A 15,909-nucleotide genomic window follows, 5' to 3' on the forward strand; every position below is an offset into this window, starting at 1 on the left:
ATGCCATTTTCTTTGCATTTCTCTTTTTGCTTCTTCCGAATTTTTTATGATTTTGACATTTCATATCGTTTCTTTATTGTAATTTTTGATGCGTTTCTTTTATTGTGATGTGATGTTTTTAGTGATTGAATTGCATAATGAATTATATGAAAATTAATTGGAAGTATTAAAAAGTAAAAAAAGAAAGTTAGAATAAAAGTTAATAATGCAATATTTAACACCTCAATAACTTTTTCCATCATTTCTTCTTTAGATTCACACATTTAATTTTAATCACTTCTTCTACGAAATACTGAATAAAATAAAATGTCAGAAAAAATGCCAAGCACTATTATCGTAAAATGCCACCGTGTAAAGGCGCGAAGATTTACGCAGAAATTTTAAAAGAGAATTGATAAAAATGCCAGCTAAAAATTGCACCGTGTAAAGGCAGTGTTCTTCCGATTTTTTTTTTGATTATGACATTTCATATCGTTTCTTTATTGAAATTTTTGATGCGTTTCTTTTATTGTGATGTGATGTTTTTAGTGATTGAATTGTATAGTTAATTATATGAAAATTAATTGGAAGTATTAAAAAGTAAAAAAAGAAAGTTAAAATAAGTTAATAATGCAATATTTAACACCTCAATAACTTTTTCCACCATTTCTTCTTTAGATTCACACATTTAATTTTAAATCACTTCTTTACATACAATTAGCTCTATACGAAATGCTGAATAAAATAAAATGTCTGAAAAAATGCCAAGCACTATTATCGTAAAATGCCACCGTGTAAAGGCGCGAAGATTTACGCAGAAATTTTAAAAGAGAATTGATAAAAATGCCAGCTAAAAATTGCACCGTGTAAAGACAGTGAAATTAGGACATTTCATCATTTTTTTTAAATTTGCAGGAACACCTTGTTGTTGCACCATGGTAACAGCTATCGAAAATTCAACACATACGATAACTAAATGTCAGTTGCTTTAAAGTCGATCTACATATCCCTGTATCTCAACTGCAAAATAAAAAATAATGAAAAATTATACGCACACTAACGAAACTAAGCATAAACAACTATAAGGTGGAAATTGTAAAGAAATAGATAACATTTATCGTTATTTGTGTATAGATAATTACGAAAAAAAAGTTCCTGCGAAATGTGGTGGAAATGTGTGCCTAAACTAGAGTACTTTTAAGGTACGCAAAACGTCTTCCATTTGGCAAACATATTTATATGTGTAACTAGTTTCATGTGTCTCCTTTGAATTGGAGAAAAAATTCACATCATTGTTTATGTGGTTGTCGTCATTTGGTGCAAAGATAGTTTCTTCAATTCGGTTTGCTTGGTGAATAAACCTTCACATTGATTTGTGTATAAGAAAAGGCGAGCAATGGCAGGTGTCGGTGGTGCTGCTGCTAATGAAATAGATGAATTTATAAATGGTGCACTTGTCTCTTGGGTAAGTATGTTTTGAAGTACACAGTTCCTCCTATAGTTGGTGGAGTGCCAGGAGTGTTGATAGGTTAATGCCCATCTTTAAAGCAAACTTTGAACGAAAACTAGTTATATATGCTGACTCGCTGTGAAAACTAAGATTTTCTTTCCTATACGTGTTCGTTGTGTGTGTAATCTATGTACATCCATATATAAAATAATAGTTCTTATTAGGTAAATATGCATAAGGGTTGTTTTCAAGTGTAGTTTTAAAAATTAGAACCATACAAAACAATATTAGATCCATCATGCTGGCATTAAATGTTATTGTTTTCTATTTGAATGGTTGAATGGTTTGAATGGTAGGTTGAATAATTTGCGAATTAAAGTTGAGAAGTCTGTCTGGGCATTAAAAAAGTTAGACCAGACGCCAATAAGAAATTCTATTCAAACGAAATTTCGTGGTGGAGTTTTTGATTAAATTTTATTCCATTCCGACAAAAACTCATTTCTATCAAAGTATTGAATTATCTATACATTACAGTGAATAATATGGTTTAAGTAAAAACAACACAAACTACTAATTTCAGAATAGGTATATGATCTTTCTCTAAATTACAAGTAGTTGTAATTCAGATTTACGTGTGTGTTATTTCCAAAATGAAAATTCTAAGCGAAATACCATCAAAACTCATAAAGAAGGTCCCATTTACTTGAGGAGAATGATGCGAATAAATTTTTTTCTATTACAAGGGCATAATTTGAACGAAAATGTAAACAAACGATATAAAAGAATTTTGTACCGTCTATGTTGAGGTTGTAATACCTTGTGTTTACTACAAACTTGGCAAACATATGCATACACAACAAGCATAATAATTCAAGTTATCGACACCTTCTTTACATATGAATTATTATTCTTTCCATCGTCGACATGACAATTTAATACATATTTTGGTCATACTTTTCTTGAAATCCAAGGTCAAACGTCGGCTCCTTATAAAAGCTATTACATTTAGAAAAGCTATGGATCGCGTAGCCAGTGTCGAACACACAATAGAGGAGAAAATATCAAGTCCCTATCCGAAAGCTATACTTATAAAAGCTATTATGTTTAGAAAAACTATGGATCTCATAGCCGGTGTTGGACGAACACAAATAAAAAAGCACAATTCCCAGCCGGTCTCCTTATAAATACTATTAAACTTCGAAAAACTATGGATCGCGTACCCTATGTTGGATACATACAAGAGGAGAAAATTTCAATTTCATGATTTCTTTGAATAATATCTTAGGAACTGAAAGAGATATTGAGACATTTGACATCATTCTAGCAAGGCAAAGAGTAGAGTATAATTTGATATAGAATTCTTATTGCCCATAATGGGTCCATTTCCGACTTTCTAGCGGATTAAAAAATACCAGTACAAAAATATTAATTTTCTTGTAATACTTCGACATTGGTACAACTGTGTATTTCAAAGAATTTCAATTGCTTTTGGTACTGAAAATGCACGTTAGTTGCAGTTATGTGTTTGATAAGCAGTTGCCTTTGTAAATTGCTCCTAAAGTACCACTTTTGATCTTACTGATGTTCTGAAATTTGATATTAAATAAATTATTATTATTATTATTGGCTTGAGTTATCCACCGGCTTTCCGTAAGAGAACAATGTGGAGGTAGTTTGAAATCCTTATAAGAAGGTAGATTCGAGATAAGTAGTTGGTTTTCAAAAAAACTAACGTAAATTGAACAAAAAAATTATTAATGGATACTATATTGGGTAACATTAGTATTGTATAACGGATAGCGTTGGAACTCTAAAAATTAGGTTTTGGGTGAGCACGTCTAATTTTGAATATATGAATGTTTGAAACATTTGAGATGGTGCCAAATTATATTAAATTTGAAAAAATATATATTACAATAAAACTTTAATTTAAAATTTTAAAAAATATTTCAATTTTGACGAGGATTAATGTCGGGAAATGTGTAAAAGATGAAACTGGTATATTTTCCGCTGCAAAATAAAAAGAAAAAACTTCGTGCCAAATCGAATTTGACACTAGTATTACTGTAGAGCCGAATCATCTAGGTTTCGCTGCTTCAATGTAATAATTGTATCATAGTGCCTTGGACAGGCCTGAGAAAGTATGCCCCTATTCACCTATGGCAAGTTTGTCGTAAAGAAGTGAAATCCCGGGAGATAACTCATGGTAATATGTCAGCTTTTTTAAAATAAGGAGTATATCCGGTTGCTACACAGTGTGCGGCAAGTGTTTTTTTTTCTATTACAGATCATTGATCAGATTTATGACCACTTAATCACACTGTGCAATTCATAACTTCAAAAATGTTGACAATTAACACTAGAGAACAATTACCAGCGAAGATAAATGTTAGAAATTCTTCATATAATTAATGTCCCCGTCGAAAATATAATAAAATATATATAAATCAGACACAGAACACTGTGCGCAAATTAATAGAAACACTGTAGAAATATGCCAAAAAGTTTATTCTAAAAATCTCTGTAAAGTGATGTGGAAGTAACATTGTTATGAACAAATTGTAATTTGTAATTGATATTTGCTTACTCTTTATAAAATACTAAAATGCATGCTATTTGTTCTTTAAAGTTCAATTCCTAAACATGTACATAAACATGTACATACTAATTCGTAATGATGATCGTCGATGTCGATCGAAATATTAGAAATAAAATGGTGAAACAAAATTAACTATTTTAAATTTGATGACTTCAAGCCAAATTAAAAAGAAAAGGAAATTGAGTTCAAATATTTTTTTAATTTATTTGTATATTCTTTATATTTTAGTTGGAATCATGTCTCCCACGTCCCGAAATTCTAACAGGCTATCCCTCACTTCTGGATGGTCAAATAATCCATAAGGTTTGGTTACAAATAGATCCAGAGCCTCAACACATCCCTGCAAACATTAATGATTTGGAAGGGATATCACTTTGCAATGCCCGAGCTAAAAATTTTGAATGCATTGTACGAAACCTTAAATCTTTGTTTGAGGAAGAATTGGGACAAACGATATTGGTACTACCCGATTGTTATGCTCTGGGCCATGATCCAGAAACAAAGCAAGGTTTGGAGCAAATGAAAATTTTACTAACTCTACTTTTGGGAGCAGCCGTTCAGTGTCCAAACAAAGAGCTCTTTATAGCGCGCATCAAGGAATTGGACCTGGAAACTCAACATGCAATTGTTGAATTAATAAAACAGGTGAGTGGATTTGTAGCCATTACTTCATTGAAGCAAACGATTGTCTCGTTGATCCTTACAGGTGACCGATAACCATAGCTTGGTGTTAACAGAAGAATCTTTGGGTTTGTTGACGCCACAGGATATGTACAATCATATCTTACGACTAACGAAGGAACGTGACAATATGTACTTAAAGTGGGTATCATCAGTTTGTGCCGAACGTGATGTTAATGCATCAGATTGTGATGACAATGCGTTAAATTTGACAATGTCACCATCTAATAGCAAAACATCAACGCCCATATCATCCGCGTCCAATACCGACAACAATCACATGGCAGTTGAGTTGGCTGATCTCAAATCGAAGATGAGGAAATTACGACAAGAGTTGTATGTATTACAATTGTTCTGTAGCATCGCTTCCTCATTTAATTTAATTTGTAAATGTCAAACAGGGAGGAAAAATCGGAAAGTTTATTGGAATTGCGGGAAGAGTTAGATCATAAAAATAGCCAATATGAAAAGTTGCGTCTTGAGGTAAGTGTTTTAAATTACGACGTTTCGAGAGTCAAAATAATATCTTTTTAGAGCCAAGAATGGTACAATGAAGCCAAGAGGTCAGCTGCCTACAGGGACGAGGTTGATGTTTTAAGGGAGCGAAATGAAAGAGCGGACCGATTGGAAATAGAACTTCAAAAGTTCAAAGAAAAATTAACCGATTCAGAATTTTATAAAACTCGTGTTGAAGAACTTCGCGAGGACAACCGAATGCTACTGGAAACTAAGTAAATACAAAATTTTAATTAAGGAACCTTTTGGTTTATCCATTAATATTTTATGTAGGGAAATGCTGGAAGAACAACTACAAAGATGGCGAAAACGATCTGAACACGTAATGACTCTCGAGTCCGAAATAATCAAGTATAAACAAAAACTGAACGATATGGCTCTTGAAAGAGATTCAGATCGTTCCAGATTGGAGGAATTAATTGAAGAAAACACACAACTGCAGTTGGTAGCCAAAAATTTGAACACTACCTTGGACATAGATAAGTCATTTTCAGACAACGATGACGAGTGCAACTCGGGTGATAATAGTTTATCTGAACAACTAACAAATAATGCACAGGTAAGTTACAAGCCACAATGTGTATAAAGAATTTTGAATTTTTTGAGTTTAAATCCCACTCTTTGCGTATATAAAAAAAATCAAAAAACAACAAAATGCAATGTTTAGCCCATTTTGATTAGATGTTTAAAATTGTCTTGTGAAAAATGATTTGGCAGTTATGCTCCTAATTAAGATATTTAATTATTATTTATATTTACTACTTGCAGACTCGTGCTATAAAACTTGAATTGGAAAATAGACGTTTGGTCGCTGCCCTAGAACAGCTTAAAGAGACTTCCTTCCATGAGTCAACAAATAAATTATTGGAACTGGAAAAAGAGAAGAAAAAACTTGCCTTGAAGGTAGAACAAATGCAGGAAAACATTCAAAGGCTATCTCAGCAAAATAATGAACTAGAAAACGTATTCAAAGATGCCTTAGAGGAAAATAAGAAAATGCAAATGACGTTGGACCAGAGGCAAAAAGCATACGAGAAGCAGAGTCAAGAGCGTGATGTAGAACGAAGTAAGATAATTGATTTAGAGAAATACGTAGAGACATTGAATAAGGAAAAACAACGTATTCAAACATTGAATGAGAGCGTCCAACGTCGTGCCGATGACCTGGAAAGAATGGCTGATTCGCGTGCAAAAGAAATCGAACAGTACTCCGAAAAGTTAGAAACGTTGGAGAAAACGAAGGAAAATCTGTATGAACTCCAAGCTAAACTTGGTACATTCGAACGCGAGAATGCGAGCCTCTCAAAGGAAGTTTGCAAACTAAAGGAAAATCTTGAAGAGAAATCTGTAAAACTGGATCAATCGCTTGAATTAGCGGAAACACAATCCAAGGAATTGGCAAGGTTGTCAAAAGCTTTGGAAGAAGCAGAATTTATAAAATCTCGTTTCAACGAAATCGAAGTTCAAAATCAGGAATTGAGCTCTCAACATGAAATCGACATGCAAACTATTGAAACTTTACGAAGTGACCTTGTGACTGGAACTCTAGCCACAAACAAAGTTAGACATAATTTGGAAAAACTTGGATTGAATGTTAACCCTACTGACGACAAAACAGAATTAAATGTTGAGACTGTTGTGGAGAAACTTGTCCGTAATCCGGAAACATTCAAGACCGTTCGTGAAATTATGCTCAACGTTTCAAAAGAGCAATCATCGAAATCGGACATTTGCGTCTTGTGTCATCGCAAGGAAGTATTTACCGTTGAAAGAAACATAGAATTGTCTTCCGTACCAGACGCCAAAGAAATAGCCGAAGTCGCAAAACTTTCAGAAGCCAACACTCAGTTAAGTGCCCTTAACGTGGCCCTGCAGTCAACAAATGACCAGCTCCAGGCAGAAAACGCCCGTTTTAAAGTTGATGTTGCCACTTTAGGTTCGCAGATCACTTCGTTAAATACTCAACATGTTGCTCTACAATTGGCCAATTCACAATTGGCAGCCGACAAAGATGTGCTATTAAAAGAAAACGAAGCTCTAAAGCAAGAACACAAAAATCTCGTCCACGATCAGGTGACATTGCAATGCTTGCACGATCAACTGTCAGCCGAATATGAATCCCTCAATAAGGGTAAAGAACAGCTTAAAGGGGTTGTTCGTGATTTGCGCAACGAATCAAGGGACTTGCGTGAACACATCGTTAGTCTGGAGACACAAATTGATGATTTGAAGCAACAAAATCAATCTCTGAAATCTTGCGCCGAAGACCTTGCCATTCTACGCACAGAACACTCAAAACTTACGGACGACTTTCGAAATTTGTTTGCAACTAGCGATCGTTTTAAGAACGAATACAAAAACATCCAAGAACAATACAAGATGATTCGAATGGAAAACAGCAAACTGAAATTGCAAAATAATGATCTGACTACAGAACTGGGGAGTAAGAATGATCAAATGAAAATTTTGGAAATACAATATGCTAAATCTGCCCAGCGTTGTGAGGTAAGAATGGTGAAATAACCGGAATAATAAAAGCAATCGTAGTATGGATTACATCGTCGTATAACATAACGTTGAACTTTTCAGATGCTGATGACTCAAAATGCTGATTTGGATACTGAACGTAAAACGTTGATGGAAAATGTTTCGCATTTACTTAAACAATATCATGAACTATTGAACCTAAGTCTTGAAGACAAAAAACATTTCCACGAAGAAGAAAAAAGTTACACCGAATGTGTGCATAATTTGAATCGTCAAAAAGAAAAATTAGAAGAAAAAATTATGGAACTTTTTAAGAAGTCGGAGGCGGTGGCTCCCAAAAAGTAAGTCGTCCCAGAGGTCTTGTCTATGTAATTTGTTAATCTAGGATAGAATCTTGAAAATGAAGAAAAAACATCTTTTACGAACGTTCCCAACGCCACTCTTTCTCACCCCAACCGGCCGTGGGGGGCGACCTCCCTATTACGTAGGGATCGCGTACTCACCATGATCCGTAACATGTTGGAAAAGTAGTAGGCATTGAAATACCAGCTACAGAAAATATATTTTATCAACCGGTGAAAAAAATCTTTTATAATATCTACTCATTTAAATACATAATTATTCTAGATTTTATTATGTCAATACAAGTACCAAAATCTACGATATCATACAAAGAATTGAAGTCTAAACACATTCTACTTATAGGTTCGCCCATAGAGAAATTAGTTCAGTGAAAATCAATATTTAAAAACTGATAATACCTGCTTAATGTAAATGGGATATTAATTCTGAAAGAAGAAATAAGAGAGTCCGAAGGCACGTTACCATTTAAGATTTGATACGCCATTATGGTATTGAACATAATACGTCTATTTTTAATGTAGGTAATCGAATTAATTTTAGTCTGTTAGTATAGGGTGGTAATGCAAACCACTGTTCCAATGAAAATCTGTCAGCGCAAAAAGCAGAAATTGTTTTTGCACCGATTCGATTTTATCGAAATAGATGGCATATCAGGATTCCATACGACAGAATCATATTTTAGTGTAGGCCGAACAAGTAAGTAACATAGGGTTCAGAGATTTTTTAACCCACCGTTTTATGAATCCTAAAACACCATTAGCTTTATTAACCATCGATATAATATGATAATTAACAGATAATTTAGGGTCCATTAGGAGGCCAAGATCAACAAAGGATCCCACGGGCGTTAAAATGTTCCCGTTAATATTATATACAGTTGATAAAAGAGTAGATCCAAGGACCGGTCCAAGATGACTTCTTTGAGGAACACCCGATTGTATTTTACAAGAGCTAGATAAAGAACCCTCAAATAAAACTAATTGTGTCCTATCTATTAAATAGGATGCTATCCACGACAATAATTTATTACTAAAGCCGAGTCGAGTATCTGCTGTATCATATCGAAATAATGTTGTTTTTTTTTTTTTTTTTTTTTTTTTTTGTTTATTTGCAGGAAACCATTCGGTAGTAATTTGGTTAGAAGAGTTAAAAAGGCTAGTTCAGATTTAATGAACAAAGTTCCGAGTAGGGTATGTATTGGAAAATCCTCGATATTCATTGTTATATTTATAAACATGTACTTATTTTCGGAAACAGAATCGCCGTTCTTGGATTGATGATTCACGCCTAACACAATCCCAGTTCATGATTGGATCCGAATCGGGTGGTAACGATTCTGACAATAGTGCCGAAGAACCCATCTCAATCAACTCAGACACCCATCTATTCCAACGCAACATACCAATTAGACAGAGTTTACAACGGTATGTTTAAGGCCTCAATCAAAACAAATCCTTCCTGCATATTCAATTGCATAATAGCCACTAATAATTTCTATTCCATCTAGTGATATGCTGGACAATTCAATTTCACGTGGTGGCACAATGAGGAGCAGCTTGCAAACACAGAAACGTACGGACTTGAATAATTCACGTAGAAATAGCGTGCACGGGTAATGTGTCTTTTGATGTCTATTAATATTAGATTAAGTCTATTCAAATGTCTCGAATTAATATTATCTATTCAAACAACGAGATCATAAAATGCAATGCAAAGTCACGGTGACGAGAATCCTGACTTTGGTTGCTTTAAGACCTCCGTTGGCGTGAATTTCAATTTATTGATTAATGCATTTTACAATTTCTGATCATTGTTTATTTAGTAAAATTATTTTTAAGATCTGGAAATGTATAATGTGAATAGGTAAATACCGTTCTTGAGTCCTTTGCTTCAACGATTGCCAATGGTTTTGCAAAATAACATTTACTCATTGTCGCTCTTAAGCTTTAATAACCAAAACTGAAAGCCGAACTCCTCGCAACTTTTAAATACTAAATTGAATTTTACATTCATATGGCAACATATTACCTCTTTGTCCTTTGTTCAAAGATTCAAAACATCGAATTGAAAATATTTGTTAGAAGAGAAAGAAAAACGAATAATATGCCCATGCCACGTTCTATGGAACCATGAAGTTGATCTTTTTGATTCATTTCGTTCTTTCGGTTGTACATTTCACATGTACAAGTGCACATGAAAACTATTTGCTTTGTGTCATTAGATTAGAACAGTACCACCGATGTCGCGTGGGTGGCATTCTGAAATTGCATACTATCTAATAAATTTTAAATGTTTTTGTGTTTGGCCTTTATCATAATTTCCAATAATTTCTGTGGTAATCGTTGCTTAACCCTTTGGTGCCAAATAAGAGACACCAATGCAGCAAACAACAGATAGAAAAGTAGTGCCATTCATTGTCTATGTTTGCCAAAAACCATAACCTGATGTTTAATTAATCAGCCAATTTCACATTAATAATATTAAAAGTGTTCTAGTGAAATGGGTTAATGTGTCTAACGTACGTAATTCGTTTTAAATAAACACCGAAATATTGCCAAAAAATATTTGCAAATAATTAACGATAGCCGAATGCATTTATACGCTTGAGCGCTCATTTCGTATATTTTCTTCTTAATAGCCTTTGTGCTCGGAACAAATAAACAATTTAACAATTTGTGTCATTTATTCTGCTTCGAAACAGTTTGGAGGCGCCTGATGTAACGGGAAGCAGTTTGACACTGGGGACTGCAGGGTCAAGGCGGACAGTGTATCTGATCGATGAGAACCAAAAAATTCCCGAGTCCAATCAATCGACGTCACCTACACTACGTGGATCCGGTGCTTGCAGCAGCAACAGTAGCTCTACAGCAACACTAAGTGCTACAACAAACAACAATGCCGAACCGCAGACACCAAGTGGCTCTAGCAAATCGGAAAATCCAACAACTTTCCTAATGTACAATCGCATCAACAACATTGTCGGTGGAAATTCTCTAAATGTAAGCAATAACAGTGATACACCATCCGGAACTCATGCGAATAACCGTGATATAGATGGGCAACACGATCAGGATAATAAAGTAGCACGTAAACGTTCCGAAGATAAAAATAACAGTGTGTGGTATGAATACGGTTGTGTATAGGCACAACAAAAAATAACAAAATTTTGCACAAAACGACGAAACTACTTGCCGCGAGAACAATAATGAAACGTTGTTCTGCAATAACTTTTTTTTCTTTAAAATATAAAAAAAAAAAAACATTTCAGTATATCTGCCAATTACGGATAAGACGTTACTACTACATATTTTCCAAAAGTAAATGCATATGTTTTTGCCGGAGTTTAAAACAATTTTCATTTTATATTCGTAACATCCGTGATTGCCAGATGATGATTCCATTGTTTGTACTTTAAAATACGAATTTATTCAAAGTAGATTTGAAAATTTGCACAATCTATGTTTAACATCTCCAGTATTATATGCAACAATTTACACTGGTTAAATAATGGGGTATTTAAGCAAAACATAGCGTAGGATAACAAACGAACAAAATACATTTTTGGGTCAAACATTTGTCCATCAACATAATTATATAACTACATACCATTTCTGGAAGATTAGACCTCATGGTCTTTTGTCGCAAAATGTATTTTTTTAACAAATCCATCCATTATTGTAACTCGAATAACTGCAGTATCTATGGATACTACTTAAATGCCTTTTGAATATTGAATTTACACATTTTATCAGCATTTATTAGAATTGATAGACCCCCTAAAGTAAAGTGTCTTATTTACTATATCTTGTACAATATTGTTTTATTTTAATTTCATCGTACGCAACGAAAAACGTTTAATATAATTAATTAATACATGTAATTTTAACTTTAACTATATTCGTAAAATAAAAATGTAACTTATTGAAACCCAATTTTCTATATAAAAATAAATACAAACAGAAAAAATAACGCACAAACATGATTGATGTTAATACTGCCGATAAAATACATTCAGAAAATTGTTGTGCTTTACCCGAAGTCAGTTGAATGCTCACATCATTCTTCCAATGATTTCGTTAACCACTGAAATGATAACCAAATAAAAATTTGCCTTTATAAAAAATGATTGTAAACAAATTGCCGAATCGTACTACTCATGATCTAGCATTATTTTTCCTTACAGTATAATATACGACAATAACATTCAACTACTACTATGTACTTTGTCTTTTGTATTTTTCTATAATAATTGTATTTAAATAAAACACAGTGTATATTTTCTAATGACTTCTCTTTTATTTCTACAAAGTAATAAATGTCTCACTTAAAATACCATTTGATTTTTAGATAAAAAAGAATGTATCAACGTTTCGCGGTTAACCTCAGCCAAACATAAAATCAGTGGAATGTGCCATACATAGAAATAATGTGAGATTGGCTGACACTTTAAAGACGCCCGCCCAGTTTTAGCTCAAACAAAAATTGGTCAATCGAATTGGAAAGGAACATTTGGGTCATTTCGTGTATCACTTGTGTCTTTGGTTCGATACAAAATACCTATTAAAAATAAAAAGAACAAAAAATTGTTACTCCTAAAGTCAATAGAAATTTTCACGTTCTTTGCGTAGATATACACAGAGGGTGGTTTTGTTGTTTTGGCTGCTCAATTTATTCCCACCACCCTCTACATTAAACATCCAATCTGCCGATAACTTTTGTTTATCCTCTAGTATTTTTATTTGTAGTATCGGTGGTGTTTAATTAATTTCTGCTATATGTCTGCATATTTCTGTGTGTCTGTGTGTGTGGGGGGGAAATATTTTTATTGAATTATACATAGACAATACGTAAATCAAATTTAAATTCACGATGCAGCAAAGAGTACCAAACAACAAAAAAAAAACATCCATACAAACAAACATAGCACACCAGTAAGCAAAAGAGAACAGACGCCAGAATAATATCTTCTCCATTTTCAAGAATTTTCGTATGTGTTCTCTATATAACTCACGTCTATGATGCGATGCGATATACGACTAAACGGTATTAATACTAATAGTTTTATAATTGGTTTCTTTTCATTAATGCGATTACTAAATACTGTGGTGATATATGTATGTTTGGGAGAACCTCAAATATTATTTTTGTGCGTGAAAACAACAAGAAACAAGAGATGTCATTGTCATCAGCGTCGTCATCTTAGCATAAGTGCGGCAATATTATTTTTATGTAGCCACTCTTGACCATCGTAGACATCAACATCTTCAAAGTCGTGCAGTCCACCGCCTTTAGAAGTATATAACATGCATATATGTATGTAGGTATGTCACATAGAAAAACATCTAAACAGACTATACACGCAAATGGAAATTGTGGCCGTTCACTACACTCGACTTCCCCGGCTGACTGTATGCTGGCAATGGTGAATAGACAAACTAAAGGGGGAAAAGAAACAAACAAAACAATAACAACATGTACCAATATTGACAGTAATAATAATTGACACAAACTTTTGGCGTTTTTTGTTGTGTGGACATGTATCCAACGCAGAATGACTTGGTTGTATGACTCCATAAGACCTCTCCACAGTTATTTTTTGGATAATAAATTAGCGACAGGGCTCCACCGTAAAGACATTGATCTGCTGGAAGAAATGGCGATTCGAGGAACTTCGATTTGAAAGTTTTGTGCAGAGAGGTAACGGCACAATCGGAGGTAAATAAGTCAGTACATATTTCTTTAGCAAGAAAAGTCTTCATCAGATATTCTCCATTGCCAGTAGTGCACGTCGCAACGGATAGATCATCGGTGTCGGTGGCCCAACAGCCGGCCCCGTATGTTGCAGCTTGTCCCACACGTCCTGGAACTTTCAATATCAGTCCACCGGAACTACATCCAGCTGCTGAATTGCCTGTACTGTCAACGCAAACAGCTCCCACAGTGTCCAGAGGACTGACTTCAGCAGCATCGACTGTTTCCGACTGTTCAGGATTACTTTCTATTTTGGTGCTTGTGACTTTTGCTCCATCGCCCACTTTCGATTTGTAATGGGTGTATGTAAATTTTGCTTTAGACGATATCATTGCACTTGCGTCTATCATAGCGCATCCCATTTCTTCGGCAAAATTCTCGGCCCCAGTTCCAGCCATTATCATTGGCGGTATCCGCTCCATTGAAAGCATTCTTTCTTGGCCCTCGCATAACATCCTTGCCAACTGTATGGGATTTTTGACAGTCGATACATTTGTACATGCACCAAAATGTAAATTTGAACCATTCATAATGGAGGCGTCGCATTGGACGTATCCGTCCCAACACAGATTTGATCCGAAACCAGCATTAGTATTCCCGCAATTCTCAAGACGAATGATGGCCGCCTCGCAAGCATCCATAGCAGAGCCCCCATTTTTTAAAATATCTGTCGCCGCTATACAAGCTTCCTTAATAACCCGCTGGTACTTGGTTTCATCAAGTATATTGCCCGCACCTAAAGATCAAAACAAACACATATACATACACAAAGAAGAAAATTTTGCAACAATTTTTCAAACAATTCTGTTATATTTTTTATTTCAAATTTTTATTCTTTTTTTTTTTTTGTAAAATACCTGTATGAACTGCAACAAATCCAGACATTTTTGCCGATCTTTTTTTCCAATAATATGATGGATAAATTAAAATCAACTAAAACATCCCTCACAGTACCCGACAAGCGACAAAACTTTTCAAACCTTCCAAAGACAGAATGTAAACAGAAATGAAGCAATGTATCTCTCAGTCGAATTTAGCGACTGTCGGTAATCGAAATGTAAATTCTACTTTTGAGTCGCAAGTAAATCGATTTAGATTTTTGCTTTCGATAAATATATCAGTGAGGCATATTTCCATGGAAGAATAATTCAGGTTCAACGCTTGGAAACATTGATGTGTTCAAATGTTAAAAATGTTTTTTTTTTTTTAAATATGAGAAGATATTTATATTTCATAGTAGAAGAATACAGGTAGTCGCATCGACACAGCTGCTGGGACAATGAACTGTTAAACCAAATTTAAAGCAGAAATTTTTTAATAAAAAATTAGTCAAATTCGTTAAAATTGTTGAATTTGAATCTCCGATTGTCGTTGTATAAGGAAACATACACATTTTGTGTATGTGTTTGTTTTGTTTTCAATAAAAAGTACAATAATTTAAAATTATTTCAAATTTGGTTGCAAAATAATTGCATATTTTCGACGATAATAGGCTTGTTCTCCCAATATATGAATTTTGTTGAAAAAATAAAAATAATAAAAAGTAAACAAAACCAACTGTTGCATATTTAAGAGTCTATTTGACACTATAAGAATCCAGATCTCCACAACTGATGGACACTTTCCGATAACTATACCTCTCCCTTGCTGCATAATTTATATGTATAGATAACTATTCCTGGCTTTCAAAGTCTTCCAAAAGACCTATTTGCACATTTCTCGTGACTTTCCAGTCATATTTCGCGATTTTCTCTTAAAATAAAATATGACACTTTCATGTAAACCATATGCTTACGTAAATTACGACATAAAAACACTTTCTACACATTAAAAATATAGGACATTTTAACTGTCACTTCACTTAAGAACATTAATTAAAATGTAATTGATATCCAATTTTATGTATACGCAATGCAATTGACATTGACAACTGCAATTCACTGGCCTTATTATATGTAAACATACTTTAAGTATTCAATACTTGTCTGTGTAAAACACGGGTATATGGTTAGAAAAAGTTCGACAACAAATCGAAAATAAACTCTTGTTAACGTTACGACACGTTAGGCAATAATTAGAGCGA

At 33.9% G+C, this 15,909-nt stretch overlaps 2 protein-coding genes across 2 annotated transcripts; one reads left to right on the forward strand and one right to left on the reverse strand.

Moving 5' to 3' along the window:
* Nucleotides 1-968: 968 nt before the first annotated feature.
* Nucleotides 969-11,319, forward strand: LOC101901688 (girdin). Its single transcript, XM_005181729.4, has 12 exons — nt 969-1,444; nt 4,257-4,673; nt 4,735-5,045; nt 5,111-5,192; nt 5,244-5,440; nt 5,499-5,784; nt 5,994-7,730; nt 7,815-8,053; nt 9,190-9,265; nt 9,333-9,499; nt 9,583-9,687; nt 10,777-11,319. The coding sequence occupies exons 1-12, from the start codon at nt 1,376-1,378 to the stop codon at nt 11,216-11,218; spliced, it is 4,128 nt and encodes a 1,375-aa protein (XP_005181786.1). The 5' UTR covers nt 969-1,375; the 3' UTR covers nt 11,219-11,319.
* A 1,030-nt stretch (nt 11,320-12,349) lies between these two features.
* LOC101901523 (threonine aspartase 1) lies at nt 12,350-14,842 on the reverse strand. Its single transcript, XM_005181728.4, has 3 exons — nt 14,684-14,842; nt 13,586-14,562; nt 12,350-13,510 (listed from the first exon to the last, which is right to left on the reverse strand). The coding sequence occupies exons 1-3, from the start codon at nt 14,709-14,711 to the stop codon at nt 13,427-13,429; spliced, it is 1,089 nt and encodes a 362-aa protein (XP_005181785.1). The 5' UTR covers nt 14,712-14,842; the 3' UTR covers nt 12,350-13,426.
* Between the last annotated feature and the right edge of the window lie 1,067 nt (nt 14,843-15,909).

This window comes from Musca domestica, unplaced genomic scaffold, assembly GCF_030504385.1.
Source record: "Musca domestica strain aabys unplaced genomic scaffold, Musca_domestica.polishedcontigs.V.1.1 9, whole genome shotgun sequence".
In the NCBI taxonomy this organism is placed as follows: domain Eukaryota; kingdom Metazoa; phylum Arthropoda; class Insecta; order Diptera; family Muscidae; genus Musca; species Musca domestica.

Excerpts from the sequence above, each read along its gene's own strand:
- LOC101901688 (XM_005181729.4), top strand. The coding sequence starts at position 1,376 with ATGGCAGGTGTCGGTGGTGCTGCTGCTAATGAAATAGATGAATTTATA. Across the intron at positions 5,441-5,498 it reads CGAATGCTACTGGAAACTAA|GGAAATGCTGGAAGAACAAC; the intron begins GTAAATACAAAA and ends TATTTTATGTAG. Across the intron at positions 5,785-5,993 it reads AACTAACAAATAATGCACAG|ACTCGTGCTATAAAACTTGA; the intron begins GTAAGTTACAAG and ends TACTACTTGCAG.
- LOC101901523 (XM_005181728.4), bottom strand. The coding sequence starts at position 14,711 with ATGTCTGGATTTGTTGCAGTTCATACAG. Across the intron at positions 14,563-14,683 it reads ATTTGTTGCAGTTCATACAG|GTGCGGGCAATATACTTGAT; the intron begins GTATTTTACAAA and ends TTTGATCTTTAG. Across the intron at positions 13,511-13,585 it reads CACAACAAAAAACGCCAAAA|TTTGTCTATTCACCATTGCC; the intron begins GTTTGTGTCAAT and ends TTCCCCCTTTAG.